This window comes from Rattus norvegicus, chromosome 5 (assembly GCF_021556685.1).
Source record: "Rattus norvegicus strain SHRSP/BbbUtx chromosome 5, alternate assembly SHRSP_T2T, whole genome shotgun sequence".
NCBI lineage: Eukaryota > Metazoa > Chordata > Mammalia > Rodentia > Muridae > Rattus > Rattus norvegicus.
In genome coordinates this window covers 101,490,001-101,506,875 of record NC_141538.1, presented here as the reverse complement: position 1 = coordinate 101,506,875, position 16,875 = coordinate 101,490,001, and the positions used below count along the sequence as shown (strand labels likewise).

The 16,875-nt window shown below is 40.2% G+C and overlaps 1 protein-coding gene and 1 non-coding gene across 15 annotated transcripts in view; both read left to right on the top strand.

The window, feature by feature from the left end:
- The window catches only part of Mpdz (multiple PDZ domain crumbs cell polarity complex component), a 155,190-nt gene that overhangs the window by 82,971 nt on the left and 55,344 nt on the right, over positions 1 to 16,875 (top strand). For 8 of the 14 annotated variants that reach the window (XM_087547763.1, XM_087547761.1, XM_087547757.1 and 5 more), the window contains 2 exon segments: positions 9,170 to 9,368; positions 14,994 to 15,098. In XM_087547763.1, coding sequence (XP_087403889.1) covers positions 9,170 to 9,368; positions 14,994 to 15,098 — 304 coding nt within the window. 14 annotated transcript variants of the gene reach the window in all.
- LOC120103321 (small nucleolar RNA SNORA17) lies at positions 6,691 to 6,816 on the top strand. The gene has a single exon (XR_015621599.1). It is a non-coding gene; the product is annotated as a small nucleolar RNA SNORA17 (small nucleolar RNA).

Below are 16,875 nucleotides of genomic sequence, written 5' to 3'. Positions count from 1 at the left end.
TTTTTTCTGATGTGGAAATAGGTTTGTTTATTTCATACCAGCTTACATCCCTTATTCTCTTATTTCTAGGTATTCAAAAACCTCATTTACATTCAAGTAAAAGTTACATGAATTATGTGTGTATGTGTAAAGTAGCAAATCAGAAAGGGAATTCTTAGAAAATTAGAAGTTGGCGATTGGAATTCTAAGTTCTTTGGGAAAGTAAATTACTACTTTCTTTGAATATTACTACTTGTGTGAGAGTCAGATTGTATTTACTCTCTCATTCACTGGAGGTGTTAGGAAGACTAACACCTGCCAGGTGTGCCACTTCCAAATTAAATGCAGATTACTCATAGTCTACGTTTGTCCTCAAAAAACTCTACACACAGATCTCCCTGCAGAGGCAGTCCTCTGCCATTCATAACAGGCTCTGGTGGTTCATAATCACAAACCACTTTCTGAGGAGGGAAGCCCTGGTGGTAATAGGTATGGCTGCTAGGACAGAGCCACAACCATTCCCACACTCAGAGAGGCAGCCTCTACTGCTCTGGACTAATGGAGGATGATCCATTAGAGCCTCAGAATGTCCAAATATAGCCCAGTTGTTAGCTCTTATCAAAGACTGTCTCCCTATAGTGACCAACCAACAAACACCCTTTACACTAGTATCCTGGGCCTGGGCCTGGGCCTGGCTTCTAGTTGTACTTGAGACTTGGAAGAGACATTCCCAGATCCCCAGGCTCTCCTCCATACTGTTTGGTAGTGGCTGGATACCTACCAATACCAGGTAAAAGGGGAATTGTAGGATAGGATATTGTGGTGGTTTGAATATACTTAGCTCATGGGAAGCAGCACTGTTAGGAAGTGTGGCCTTATTGGAGTAGGTGTGGCCTTTTTGAGGAAGTGTGTTGCTTGGGGGTGGGCTTGGATGTCCCACACTCAAACTCCATCCAGGGGAGAAGAGAGAGCCTTCTCCTGACTGCCTTGAGATCGATATGTAGAACTCTTGACTCCTCCAGGACCATGTCAGCGAGCATACTGCTATGCTTACCACCATGATAAAGAAATAGATCTCGAACTGTAAATCAGCCCCAATTAAGTGTTGTCCTCTGTAAGAATTGCCCTTGTCGTTGTGTTTCTGTACATCTGTAAAATCCTAAGACAGACATGTACTGCTGTAATTATATATAATTGCATATTAAAAGAAGACATATTTCATAAATCACATAATTCTATTTATCTTAGCCATAAAATATATGTATAATAAATAGCTATACAACCATATAACAAACATGTATACTACATATAAATATAGTCAATATTTATACTCAATATTTATATTACACATGTAATAAAAATGTTTATTAAATTCACTGAATAAGACGAGTTTTATAGACATCTCTGCAGCTCCAAGTGTTACCCAGCAGTGTCCATTGAAGCTGCCCAGTGGAGCTCTTGGACCAGTTTTTCTGTGCTCACTTTATCCAGGATTAGAAAGAAGGATTCCCAGTAAGTTCTGTGCCTCATGTTTGGGGATTTGTCAAGTGTAAGATTCCCCATTTGTGCAGCAGATTCAGATGCTGCTGTGTTCTGCGGGTCTCTGAGGAGAGGTAATAGAGTGTATGTAGCATGTTGACTTTTTACAGAGATTTACATGCCTTTTTATTGTCCAAATACTCATAACTTACAGTAGAAGAACCTCTTAGAAAGCTCTATGGAAACGTATCTACTCCAGCATCCAGCAGTTGCTGTTCTCTCATCGGGGGCTCATTGCACAGAGACAACATCATATACCTCTTCCCTGCTCTGAGAGGGAGCACTCTCCCTGTTAACCGTCAGTGTTCTGTGTACGCGTAGCATAGCCAGGTGTAATGCTTCAGTGCTTTTCGAATGCCTAATGGTGACTGGCTTATGTCTTAGGCTTATATCTTTGCTCTAGTTACAAGTAAGTGGGGTCATGTAGTTCTTAATGCTTTGCAACTACTTCATAGAGCAGAATTCTTTAAATCATATGTAGCATGCTTCAGACATTTCCTTTTCTTAAGGCTAAATCCTATTCTCTTGTAAGTAAACATTTTCTTATCTGCTGATGGACATTTGAAGTGCTTTCACTCTAGTGTTTAAGTTTTAATTTAAAATTTTTATGAGCTAGTTAAGATACTGTTAAAAACAGTAAGGGTTAAAAGTATTCTTTATATATGGAAACTCATTAAAACTTCAGTAGCTTGATTTTAAAATTAAAATAGAAAATAGGCCTCAATTGTGAATGTGAGAGGAGTGTTGATGGAAGCAACCACAGCGTATTACCTTTTGGCTTGTGCCACAGTTTCAAAGTGTAAGTGCCTTTCAGCTGTACTAGAATTTGTTTATTTAATTATTATTATTTTTGTTTCATTTTCAGAATTAGGCTACATACCTACTGTGTTTTTATAAACTTAGGCCTTGGTCCTTGGATACTTTTGTTCTCACCAAGGTTCCTGAGACCTGCGGGCCATGCTTGGCTCTCTGTAGCTGAAAACAGTTATGATTACAGCCCAGTGCAAGGGCGTAAGGTTCCTTCAACATTGTGAGATATTCCACTGCAACTTTTTAACTTGAAGATTTAGTTCTGGAGTGTGAACTTTATAGATGATGTCATGTCATAATATCAAGATTTTGAACGTGCCTCCTAGCTTCTCAGAGATAACATTTTAACGCCTGTCATGTTGAGAACATTTCTTTTAATATTTCATTTAACTGAGGTGTTTAGTGCTCAGATTTCTACATACTAACATGTAAAGAAACCTTGGGAAAAGGCCATTTAAAGTAAATCTCTGTTAACATAAATATTAAATTAATTCACTATGTATAACTAAGTTTAGTGTGGGAATGTGTTTTCACTGTAACCTATAGGCAACCATAAGCACTATAAGAAACAAAGAGCATGAGAAGTAATATGAGAAACCTCACGTTGAATTTCCTCTGGTCAGTGCACAGTCATCATGTGCTCAGGTTCACAGTCTGCCCTCAGCCCGTCTGAGGTTCTTTTTCTTCTGAGACACCAGAAACAAATCATTAATAAATGACAAGTTTCTGTATAGGCTCTCACTGTCACATTCATTTCGCTTTCATAAAACAGGTTTGATGCTGTCGTTTGGGGACAGGGTCTCAGTATGTTTCTCACACTGTCTTCAAATATACGATTGGAATTGCAAGAATGTGTCACCATGCCCAGAGGGGTTGTTCTTTAACCTTTTAAAGTTAGAGATTACAGTGTGTGTGTGTGTGTGTGTGTGTGTGTGTGTATGTGTGTGTGTGTGTGTGTGTGTGTGCGCACGCGCGCGCATGCGTGTGTGTTTCTTGATTTTTGGTAGATCATAAATTGATTTGCTAACTAAGTTGTTTGGGGCTTGAAGTAAAGAAGCAAACATTTGAAGGGACTGAAAATGAAAAGGTGCTGTATTCCCTTCATTGGCAAGGTACTGAAACATAGACAGACTCGTCGATTTGCCTGGTAGTACTCAGCCATTAAGATCTGGAGTCAGGATTCAGGTCCTCCTGTTATTCGCTGGTACAAACAGGCCTTTCAGAAAGACAGCATTGTGACTGCTGCAATAAAAATCTGCATTGGAAACTAAACTAGGATTTAGGCTTGTTTTGGAAGCAGTGTTCTTTGGTTTGAAGAGAGGTACATTGTAAATGTATCCTATGTGCCATTTTTGGTTTGTTTTTGTTGTTGTTTTTTTGTTTGTTTGTTTTTTGAGACAGGATATTACTGAGTAATTCAGGCTGTCCCTGGAACTGCCCAGACTGGTCTCAGATCTGCAGTCATCTTCCCTTTTTAGTTTTTCATGTGCTGAAACAGTAGACATGAGTCACCACTCCTAGCATCTTCTCTCTGTCTGTCTTTTCTCTTTTATATTCCATTTATTTTGTAATTCAATAGACATTTCTTGTTACTTTTTCTGTTATTATGTCTCACCTATACACAGTGAAATAGAACCCTACCCATCTGTCATTTCCTCCCTTCCATGCCCTTTACCATGTCCCCTTTCCACTGCATGCTGCTGCCATTGCTGCTGACACCTCCTCCTCTTCCTTTCTCACTGAGTTCAGTTAGTCCATGGATGTGGGGCTGTCCACTAATGCATGTGGAAACTACCAGTGGGGAAACCAGCAAACAGGAATTCATTCTTATTTCCCAGCAGCAGGCAGTTGCCAGCAGCTCCTTGTTAAGAGGGAAGGCCTTGTGAAGACCACCCCATCTATCCCAGCATTTTGACTGGCTGGCTGGCTGGCTGGACTGTGCAAGTAGCCACAACTGCTGTGAGTTCACTCACGGCATGTCATGGCATGTCCATTAGACAGCACTTCAGAGCGCTCCTCTGTAGATTTCAGCTCTCATATTTTTCTGCCTCCTTCTGCCAGGTCTGAGTCTGGGTGGGGGAAGGGGAGGACAAAGATGATGAACACAGTCTCTTTCTCGGCACTTAACCAGTTAAGCATCTCCTGATTAACTACTGCCCCCTCAAAATGAAGCTTCTCTGACAAAGATGGAGAGTAGCCCAGGTCTGAGTATGATTCTAAATATTAATAAGTCAATTTAAAACCATGACCCTTGAGGAAAATAACAATAGAGGTTCTTTTTCAGGCCATGACTTCCCCAGCTATGGGCTTCTGACCAGGTTTACAGTAGCAGTCATGAAATCCACCCCATTCCACCCCCAAATCCTGACACTACTATAGCAGTGGGCATATTGCTTGACAGATTGGTACTGCAGCATGAAGGGTCTGCTGCTGGTACTAGAAAAGCTTGCCAGCAGGGAAGCACTCATCAGTGTGGTACTGTTTTCTCTGTGTCCTTCAGACAAAGTGTGTGTTGTCTTCACCAATAGGGTCTTACTATGTAATATGGTGGGTAACCCAGGTCAATGCCAATAGCTTGCCAATAGAACTCTGGGGTCTATCTGACCAATAGAGAGGTATCTCATTACTTGCATTGTACTTTTCTTTAGTAACTCATATATTGTCCACTTACGCAGGAAAATTCCTTTAGAACTTTATTTTTGGTTACATTTTGAAGTTAGCTTTCTATCTAGTGAGCTTCTGTAAGACGTGCTGACAACTGTGGTTTGGCTAAATCCACATACTACCAGCTTTGAATCCAGTAGTGCTTGTTTTATGAAAGTTCGTTTATATATGTTTAGAACTATAATGTCCTCTTGATGGATTATTGTCCTGATTATGAAGTAGCCTTTCCTCATCTCTTCTGACTAGTTTTGCTTTGAATTCTATTTTATCAGATATTGAAATAGTTACACCTGCTTGCTTCTTGGTTATATTTGTTAAGAATAACTTTTTTCCATTCTTTTATTTGAAGGTGATATAAATATTTAGATTAAGTTCTTGAAGGCAGAAGAAAAAATAAATACTCTTCTATTTTCTAATCTGATCTAATAGTCTGTGCTTTTGTTATTGGGAGATTTGAGACTATTAGTGTTCAATTATTGAAAGAAGGCTTTCAATGACCATCTGTTCTGGGGCATTTACTTAGCTCTCTTTTATTAACTGTCCAGGGATTGTTTATTTATTCCTTTGGCAGCTTTGATGTCTATTCTTCTACGGAGATGGAAAGTTTCCTTCCAGGATCCCCATTAGAGCTAGGTTTATGTTGTGCACTTTTATCATGGAAAGTTCTTACTTCTCTTTCAATTTTAATTGGTAGTGTCTCTGAGTATTATGGTCTGTGTTGTAGTTATGGTCTTGCACAGCTTGAAATACTCATATCCAGGTCCCCTGGCTCTAGGTATTTCTTTCAGATGCTCTGGCATTAGCCTGTTATGCCTGTGTTTGTAAACAACTTGACCCTTCTCTCTTGCAGTTTTCAATACCCTCTGTTGTCCGTTTTTAGCATTTTAACTATATGACACTGGATTTCTCATCTCCCGGCCTGTGGTATTAAAATACAAATATTACTGGGAACATTCTTAAAATTACTTAAAAATATATGGTTTGGTATAGGTGATACTCTATTATCTATTTAGATAGATAATAAAATAATAATATAATGAATAGTAAGAGCAATAAAATAATGAATTTTTTATTTGTCAACGTTTGTGTATAAAAAACACGCTTTATGGTGTGATTTATACCTGAAATCTCCATGCTTGAGAGACAGAGTCAGGAGATTTGCTGAAAATTCAAGGTTAGCTTACATAAAAAGTTCAATATAGAAAGTTTCTGGCTACTCGGGATCGTAAAGTGATACCCTGTCTCAACACAAAACAAAATAAAACAAAACCCAGGCTGTTGGTAGCACATATCTTTAATTCCTACCACAGGCAGCAGGAGCTCTGTGATTGAGGCCAGCCTGATCTGGAGACCAAGTTTCCGGATAGCCAGGGCTTCATAGAGAAATCCTGTGTAGAAAACAAGAACAAGCACCAGGTGTTGCGGCCCTTTCCCTTAATCCTGTCATGCTAATCCCAGGACTTGGGAGACAAAGGCAGGAAGAGATGAGTTTGAAGCCAGTTTATTCTGCATAGTGGTTTCAAGGCCCACCATAGCCAACTAGTGAAACCTTGAAATAGCAGCAATAACAATAACAAAAAACAACAACAACAACAAAAACTCAATAAGAAGAACAAAGGAACAAGAAAAAACTCGATAGCTTTATATCTCTTCCTGTTGGATTTATTAATACAACCTTGTTGGAAAAGAAAATTTTGCACTGCCCCTAGAAGCTTTATAGGTGTGGCTGCTCTGTCCCGTGTGCATCAGTAGGTGGCAGCGAGGAGAGAGGCTGTGTCTACTGTTCTGACCCATTCACATCTGAGTGATTAGTAGTCTAACACTCTCTGAACAAAACAAGCCTGAGGGGACCTGCAGTCCTGAGCCAAGCAGGCCCAGACTGGCTCCCAGGATAGGGAGCAAGCCAGGGCCTAAAGAACCCTGCCTGGGACCATGAGTGGGACTGGGGTGCATGGTGTGAAATTCACAAAGAACCAATAAAAATTTTTTAAAAAAAGATACAAATTTATTTAAGTGAACTATACTGTATTGAAATGTTTTAAATGCAAATTTACAGGTTTAATGTGTAAATAGGGTACAGATAAGCTGTTAAGGTCACTAATTCAAACAGCTTATGTTGAATGGCTGTTTTGGAGAAAGTGATACCAATGTATAAGAATGTATAAGTTGTGTTAGAGCATGCTCCAGGTGAAGGATCAGCTAAAGTGAAAAGGGGGAGAGATTCATTGTGTATGAAAGAGGCAGCCATAGCTGGAACTCAAGGGCCAAGGAGTGTGTGATACAAAAGAAAGTCTCTTAAGTTTCATGGAGGGCAGGTCTCCTGTGTTCTCTGTTCTGCAGCTGAGGGATAGGCTGTATGTTAGAAAAGTGTTGAGGGTTCCATGCAAAGGTTACATAGGATAGAATTTGTCTCTCTTGAATTTTTACCGAGTATAGTGAATTACAAGGCACAGTATCAGAAGGCACACAAACAATTACAGGACTGCAAAATCAGAAGCAGGGGATGGTGTAGGCTTGCTCCAGGATTTACTTAAGAAAAGCAGATAGATTAAGAGTAATATTTAAAGATAGAAGTGACAGGTCTTGGGAATGTGTTAAGTCTAGGGGAGACATTCAAATAGTAGCTAAAATAGCTTCAGGACTGGGGAGATGGTTCAACTGGTGAAACACTGAAACCCTGACTAACCAAATGTGAGGGACTGAATTGAGAACATCAGAACCTATATTAAAGGCCAGATTGGGTGTTACACAGTTTAATCCCAGTTATAATGAGATGGGAGATGTCAGTGAGCAGGTCTGCAGCTTATAGCCAGCTGGCCTATTTCCCCACCTGTGAGCGACCTTGTCTCAATCCAAATGTAGAAGATGCCTGAGGAACATCACTCAAAGTTGTCCTCTAATGTCCCCACACACTTTGTACAGGCATGTACCCACAATCTCACACACACACACACACACACACACACACACACACACACACACGACTCCAGTGTTACTATTTGAACAAGGAAGATAACTATGATAGGAAGTCAATATCTTTTTATCAAGAAGGGGAATACTGTTGAAGTGAGAGGAAGTAAAAAATTAAAAGTTATATAACATTATAATGATGAAGATTCCATCTTTTGTCTGGTATGAAATCCTGGGGACTTGTTAAGAAGGTATCAGGTGCCCATATTGGGAACTGATTAGAGTTCAGAAACAAAAACTGTAATGGGTAAGAATTACACTTCTGTTGATTTGAGTCAACAGACAGCATTCAAATACAGTGTGTGCTGTGTTCTGGGAGTCAAGACTTTAGCGCACTGTGGGCTGTTAGTTCTGTTCTCTTTGCTTTGCATCTTAAGCAGCCCGTGTAAGACGTAGCACATAGCAGCCACCTGCTCTGTGGATAGAGATGAATGAGGCGCCGAGACAGAGTACACGCTGCCCTCTTAGGCTCTCCATTTGGAGTCCTGTCAATTTGTTGCTTATGTAAGACATGAACTGCTATTAGAAAACTAACCTGATGGTATATGATATTTTCTTTTTAAAAGTAACTTATTTTTGTTTTGTATGTATTGGTGCTTTTGTCTGCATGTATGTCTGTCTGTGTGAGGATGTCAGATCTTGGGGTTCCAGACAGTTCTGAGCTGCCATGTGGGTGCTGAGAATTAAACCTGGGTCCTCTAGAAAAACAATCAGTGCTCTTAACTACTGAGCTATCTCTCCAGCCCTATGCAGCGTTTTGTCTTGAAAGGTGGACCAACCACGTCGAATGATCTAAATTATATTTGTTAATTATGTGTATTAAATATAGAATATTTTACCTTTACACAATTTGACAAACATCTTAAATCTCTTGGAAAGATTTTATTGTGGGCCATCAAGATGACTCAGCTGTTAAAACACCTGCCACGCAAGCTTGATGACCTACATTCAGTCTCCAGAAGCCATGCTGGAGAAAGAGAAGTGAGCAAAACGTTGGCCTTCTGGAGTCCACACGTGCACCATGGCAGATTCATGCATATACCACACAGGCATAACTATGATTGACAATAAATTTAAAATATTTCCTTAGGAAACCTTGGTAACTAAAAGCATGATTCTCATTCTCTATAAATCTATAAATAATGTTGAATTTCAAAGAGTTTGAAAGTCACATGCGGTCCTTGTCAGCATTCCTTTCTTCCTGTAGGCATGACAGTAAGTGCTAATAAAGATGGCCTGGGAGTGATTGTGCGAAGCATTATTCACGGAGGCGCCATTAGTCGGGATGGCCGAATTGCTGTTGGTGACTGCATTTTGTCCATTAATGAAGAATCCACCATCAGTTTAACCAATGCCCAGGCACGGGCCATGCTGAGAAGACATTCTCTAATTGGACCTGACATAAAGTAAGTGTCATCTGGATCAGTTTATCTTAGAAAGTTCATGAATTTTATCTCATTAATAAGAGCATTTTTCTATATGATACACAGAATTATCTTTTTTTCCCATGTAAATTATCTCACGCTTTATTTCTATTAGTATTTGACTCTGGGTAAAGTTTGTGACTTGAATTTTCTAACAGTATATTGTTATTTTGATCTGGTGCTCTGCTAAGAACCATAGCCATGAGAGACATCCTATGTTTCAGACATCTCATAATCTCACAGTCTCATGGTGGCTACAGCCCGCAGTATAAAGAAACATGTCCCTTGTCTGAACCCTGGAACTATAGCAGTTCTCTCAAGTGCCAGGTAGGAAAAGGCTAAAGTGCACAAGGCCTGTCTGAGCTACGCTTACCTTTCATGAGCTCCCTTGTGCCCCAGGGAGAGTCACTTTTTTCTGTAGTAATTTCTGCTTATAGACCCTATAGCTTATTTTTCCAGGAAGTGCTTGAATTTCCCTACAAGTCTGTAGTGTTCCTAAAACACATCTCTCTCTCTCTCTCTCTCTCTCTCTCTCTCTCTCTCTCTCTCTCTCTCACACACACACACACACACACACACACACACACACACACACAGGCCAACATAAAATGCAGCTCGGGCTTTGTTGCACTCAGCAGTGTGGATCCCCTCTGACATTCATCAGTGACTGTTCGAGCTTATTGTACAAGGCTTTAAGGTGTAAATCAGAGCTCAGGCAGTGATTGCTAGTGTGCGGTTACTTTTCTATAATATTTTGCAAATGGCATCCCTTCAAGCATATTGACCAGATGGTTTCTCCTATGACATCATAAGCAGTAAGCATGTCCGCTGTGAGCAGCTCCTGCTGTCTGACACAGAAGGGCTATTGCTCAGGAAGAACCTTCACTAAGGGTCTCGTAGCCCACATGCCCCTTTGACTCTGTAGTAGAGCACATATCCAGCTCATGTAGCCGTTTCTTAGTTAACATTAATGGAAAGAGTACAGGGAAACATCATCTTAAAAGTCAGTCCTTGTGCTACATAAATGGAACGGCTTTTCAGATCATTTCTTCTTGCTTGTAACCAGCCTTCCTTTTGCCTAAAGGTAAATGATAGAGATCAGAGGGAAATGGTTTGTGCAGGATGTTTAGCTTACCTGATTGGCTGTGCTACGAAATGCATGTGGCCTGGAGACTGAACATTCCGTTGTTGTTCAATGATTTCCTATTAGGCACTTGAAGCAACAGTATCCATACTTGGTGCTGGGCTTCCCCACCAATGATCGTAGAAATTCAGCAGGATCTTTTAAGTGTCTGTCCTGCCTCGAGTTAATTTCAGAGAAGTTTGAGTGGATTTAAAGTCAAACCATCTCTTCTCATATTTCTTTTTTTTTCTGTTCCCTCATATTTTAGTGATTTGTATTGTGTCTCTGCTTTTCTACTTCACTTGTCAATCAAGCTAGAAACCCCAAATCCTAGAGAGAAACATTGTCTTATAACTCTGAAAGATAACCAGAGGGCTAACTTCTAAGCTATCACTTCTCAAAAGTCAAAGCACACTGGGCATGTAAAACAGAGATAAGGAAAACCTGCCCTCTTCTGAAATTAACTAGTCAATCTTATAGACACACACGCGTGTAAGCACACACACACAGAGAGAGAGAGAGAGAGAGAGAGAGAGAGAGAGAATCAATATTCCTCACCAACTAGCTTCTCTGTCTCTGTCTCTCTGTCTCTCCGTCTCTCTGTCTCTCTGTCTCTGTCTCTCTCTCTCTCATACACACAGACACACATTTTTTTCTTGTATACATACAAACAAAATCAGTATTTGTTACACACTAGTCAGTTTTATACATACATATATCAGTCTTTTCTACACAGATACTAGTCTATCTTTCTCACTCATCCAGTGAGATGTCTTTCATACAGATATACTAGTCTTCTATGCACATGATAGTCTTTTATACACACACACACACACACACACACACACACACACACACACAATTTTTTCTTAAAGGCCCACTAATGCTGGTTTAGCTGTCTGTGAATAGACTTTCCTGAGCCAATGGTCCAAGTTAAGTTTACTCTCCCACAGCCCTTTTCAGAAGCATAACACATGATATAAATCACACTTGGTGGGGCTGCCGAGCAGTGTTTTCTGGGCTTTCTCTGAAGTGTTTCTGGCCTATCCCTTTTCAGTCACATCCATTTCATGAAGGAGGAGTTTAGAGTTACCCTGAGGTTACTGTGCCAATCTCCCAGAGGGAGATTCTGAATAAAACCATCCCACCACCCTGACCAATTCAGCTCTGAAGTTATGGCTTGGCTCTAAGCTCTGTCCAATCACTTTTCCTATATTGCTTATTAATGGGGAATGCTGGAAACTATAAAGCAAAACAACAATAACAAAAAAGGAAGCCTCAAAGACTCTGACTGACTCAGCTCCACAACTGATTGGCCATAGGGAGAGGGTTGCTTGTGGAGACGGTGTGTATGCTCCTTTCTCTGCCACTCAGGATAGACAACTGTGAAGTTTGTGGGCATTCGTGCATGCCTAAGAGATGGATTGAGTTTCCAGAGTTCAAGAACACCAGTGAGTTCCAGGGCCCCTCGTTTCCCGTGGAAAGCCAGATGTGAAGCCTCAACAGAATGCACTCTGTTCCTTTTCACTGTACCTTGCCAGGAGCTAGTACACATTCCTGTAATAATAGCCAGGGTTTTGTGCTTAGCAGCAGCTGCTTATAACATCTGCCAGATAATTACCGCGCTGAATCAGAATTCACCTGCCTTAACCCAACGTGTGGGATGAATTCCTGATCAAGGAATAAAAGATTGATTGCAGTTACATTTTTCCATGCTTGTTAATAATCACCGCTATAGACTCTAGGAAAGAGCAGATGCTTTTCTGGGGGAGGTGTAGATGAGAGGGAGGTGGAAAGGGGGAAAATATCCAGGAGCACCCACTTTTAACTACATATGTATGCGTCTCACATTCAGCACAAGACATTGACATTTGTTAACACCATTGTAAAAAGACGCCGCGGCGTATGCTTCACATTCTAGATTCTCTGCAGCACCTGCTGACGATCGAGCCCCCTTTTATGTGTGAGTATTGGTGACTCAAAAGCTCATTACGGTTGTGTTACAACTTGTCTGTGAAACCATTTCATGCTTTTGTAACATCCCAGATCCCGATTAGATTCAGTGTATACAGTTTGGCTTTTCTCTTCCTTTATAAGAATGTCAGTTCCAGCAGAGCTGTGCAGTTGCTACATTTTCGCCTTGCAGTGATGGCTATGAACTCATTTGGAAATCCTTTTTTGCCAGCCACTAAGCTTCCAGGCTTCTTTGTGAGGCTGACTCTGTGTGCATGTTCAGGCGTGGCCCCTGGATTAGCAGCTGTTGTCACATGTCACCATCGCTAAAGCAAATCTCTTTTCTTCCACCCCATGTGTAACAGAGGCCAGGTTACATAGAAGGTTTTGATGCAGTTCCCAAATAATCTGCTTCCCTGTTTCTGCCGCTTGCCATTCGGCTTTGCCGTTTTCTGCCTCATGTGGAGGTTTTATGGGCTGTGTGATTGGCCATGTGCTGGAACTGCTCTGCATGTGCTGTTACACTGTGAGATACCGCTTCTGATGACCTCTATCAGAGTTGGGACAAAATGACATGGAAGCAACTTTGTCTGTTCTTTTCCCCTGGCCAACAAAATATCCAACAAATATTTTATAGAGCCTTCGTTTATTACCCTCTGAGAGAAATAAATCAGCAAATACAAACAATTCATGAATCCTGCTTGGAGTTTCAAGACGGCTAATTAACAAAACCGGCGAGGCTTGTCATTAGTATTGCTGTGTCCCTGTCATATTTTGCCTACGTATTTTCCTTGGTTTTTAACTTGAGGGTTATTTATATGAGTTCTCTCAAATTTAGGTTTTCTAAAGTTCTCTCAAAATTATGTTTTCTAAAAATCCTGTAACCTTTTAGATTTTACATTAATTTTTATGTTTGATTATTACATAGGAATATATATTACATGTTTTGACTCATGAAATTTAAATGGATAATAGCAAATTTACTATTGAGTATTTTTGAAACACTTCAAAGGGTTTTCTTGTATATATATATATATATACACACACACACACACACACACACACACACACACACACACACACACACATGAATGCATTAAGCTGGGCCAGTGACAGGCCAGGCTTTCACAGTGCCTAGTGAAATTCTGCAACCGGTGTTTTCTGCTCTAACTCTGGTCCTTGTTGCAGAAATGTCTCAGAGGTTTGAGTGTTCTTTTGGTGGGCTGGCTGTGGTGTGGCCAGCTTTGTTCTGAGAGAATCCTGCCTGCCTCAGTGTCTGGTGGTGTTTAGCTTGTGGCTGCCTCATATAATTTGACATGCTTGTGGTTGAGAATTTCGAGGTTCAGCAGTGTTGTCTTGCCTCAGCACCTCATGCCTGCACTTAGAAGCCATGCAGGAGCGAATGTCTTTGTAGTGTCCTCAGTGCCAGGATCCTGTGACCTCATCTTAAAGGATGTATTGTAGGTTTAATATTGTATGTGGTTACAATATTGAGCATGTTCCATACATACTCTTTTGACTAGTAGGACAAACATGTCTTTTAGTGACTTCAAGAACAGTGTCTATCTGAGTAGTGACTAATTTGAGGATTTTGACCAACCTATTTACAAATGTAATCAGCAGAGCAACTGGCCTTCCAGAATAGCAGTAAATATGAGCTTTGCCGTGTTGACGTCTAAGCTCATGGCTGTATACCATGACCAGCGCAATGTCTCCCACATGATGAACTCTCAGTTGCTACTTGTTGAATTTACTAGTTTTCTTTCAAGTATAAACTGATTTCTTTGAGGGAAAAAAAAGTAAAAGAAGTCGCTACACATTAGTGAATCTTTCCTTAAACTTACGGATGTTAGCAATATTGTTAGCAACAATAGGTTCCAGATACTTAGAGTTTTATAAAGTACACCTAATTTATTTCTACAAGAAAATGTATTTTATGACACAAATTATATTAATATAGATATTTATTTACTTACATAATTATTTTGTGGTGCTAGTAAAGAACCTAAGCCCCAGGCATGGTAAGCAAATCTTCTGCAATTGAGGTATAACCTTAGTTCCATTCATTCATTCATTCATTCATTCATTCATTCATTCATTCATACATTCAGTCACTCACTTCATTCACTTATCCAGTCATTTATCATTGTAGTAAAAAGAGAACCCCAGGACTTTCACAGCTAAGCACTCTGCAAGTGACCTGCCTCCCTAGCTTTCTTACTGAATTTTAGAGCATCCAAATATCAAAAATATTACATCAACTTACTTGTTTAGAGAAATAAATGATTCTACTTCCCCAATAATTGTTTCTCAGTAGCATTTGCATTTTAATTACAGTTGTTGCATTTGCCCATAGAGTATTTTGCTTGATATTTAGGTCGTATGTAGAATATGCTCATTCCCTATATCATATGAAGTGCAGACACAGTGGGCAGACATGAGTGGGCATTTGGAGTTTTACTGTGTTTGAGGGGTTTTCCTGACAGACAGACTCTCTTCCTTTTGCTTTCATGGACTGTGTTTATTTCCAGAATTACTTACGTGCCTGCAGAACATTTGGAAGAGTTCAGAGTAAGTTTTGGTCAACAAGCCGGAGGAATAATGGCACTGGATATTTTTTCTTCATACACTGGCAGGTGAGTAGATAAGTCTTACTATAAAACAATAAATGATGCAGAAGATTATAGAAAATAATATTTCTCTCTTTGTCTTACTCTGATAATTATCATTTAGAGTTGATATTTATATTTAGAATATATATATATATATATATATATCTCCATGTCCAGTTCAATAAATTAAAATAACCTTTCATCCACCTTCTATGTAGCACTTTTAACAGTAAGAATTTGTAATTCTCCCCAGTTATTATTAGTTACGTAGACAGTACATTTCCCATAGTTATATATAGTCTTTTTACTTTTCCTAGAAATATCAAACAATTCAATCAGAAATATTTTTAACAAATACATTTATTCTATTCAGAGAGTCGTAGGCCCAGAATCTTTGTATATTAGGAAATGGTGCTCAGCTTTTTAAGGCTCTCACTATAGTGTATGTTAAGAACATTTAAATAATAGAGTTTTCTGTACTGCTCTGAAAAGATAGACGTGGGGTTGGTGGTGCTCCTGACTGAGTTCCCAGCAGGAAGGAAATGTCAGCATGCCTTCTCTGGAAGCATGTGTGGCTTCTGTGGCTTGCCTTCACAGTCACACTGACAGTTGCATAGCAGATTTCTCCCAAGCTTACTGTAGAGCATAGACATTTGAATGCTCTCTCAGAAGAGTCCTACCTCCACAGAGGTTGTCAGAACACCCCGGTTCCCAGTGACCCTGAAGGAATCAGGACATAGCACCATTGTTTCCGCTGCAAATTATGCAAGGCCCATGGTGTGTAAAGAGTAGTTCGGAATGTAAAGACACGATCGGTGCTTACAAAGAAAAAGAATATTGCAGAACTCTGGGCCTCATGACATTTATGGCAGCACTACCTCATTCTGTGCAAGTGTCCAAGTGCACTCCAGAATTCCTCTCTCAGACCTCATAGAATGAGTTGATTGTAGTTTCCCAGTGTTTTCTGTCAAAATGGGAAAAGCACTCTTTTTCTGTCTAAATGGAGGACAATTCACAGGTCAGTAGATTCAGGGGCCTTAAAACATTGAAAAGTTTAGAAAGAAGGAGCTACTTTGATTGCTGTCCTCCACTCTCAGCACAGAGAAGAAAAAGGCATTGGCTTTTCAGTGTAGCTATTTAACCGCAAAGAAAGCATGTTTGTGTTTAACAGAAGGACACTTAGAAAAGGCAGTCTGCATCTTACAGAAGAATCTGCAGCAGCAAGAGCTTAACTTCCTGGAGCCCCCCAGCCCCAGCTGGTTTCAAAGCCACACTTAGGATGTAATCAGGCAAACTCTTAAGATCTTGACCATTGACTCCAAAGGAAGTCGCTAAACCAAAGAGGCAGTGTGCATGGCACAGAGAGTCTCAACATGTATGGTAGAGAGCAAGGGCTAGGAGTACTTAGAGAAGCATGGGGGAGGTAGTGAAAAGACCCAGCACTGTAGAGTCATTTGAAGAAACTGGCGTCTGTGTATCAACGGATTAAGACTGTCTTCCCAGCTCAGATGTCAGGTACGCAGTGCAGTGTGTCCAAGATTACTTACGCATCCCTTTTGTATAGCTCTCCCAGCCCGGGATTAGGGCAGAGAACCCCCTCTTCAATGGCTGTCAGTAAATGTTTCACCACTGCTCACATTCGCACTCTGTCTCCTAAACCTACTTTTTTTCCTCCATCGATTTCTCTTTTCATATCTTTGGCTTATGTTCTCTGGGTAAGGGCTTCATTTGGAAAGTCTCTCATTAAGCTATCTGACATCACTTTTATAAGACACCTCTTGGGACTGCTACTAACCACTCT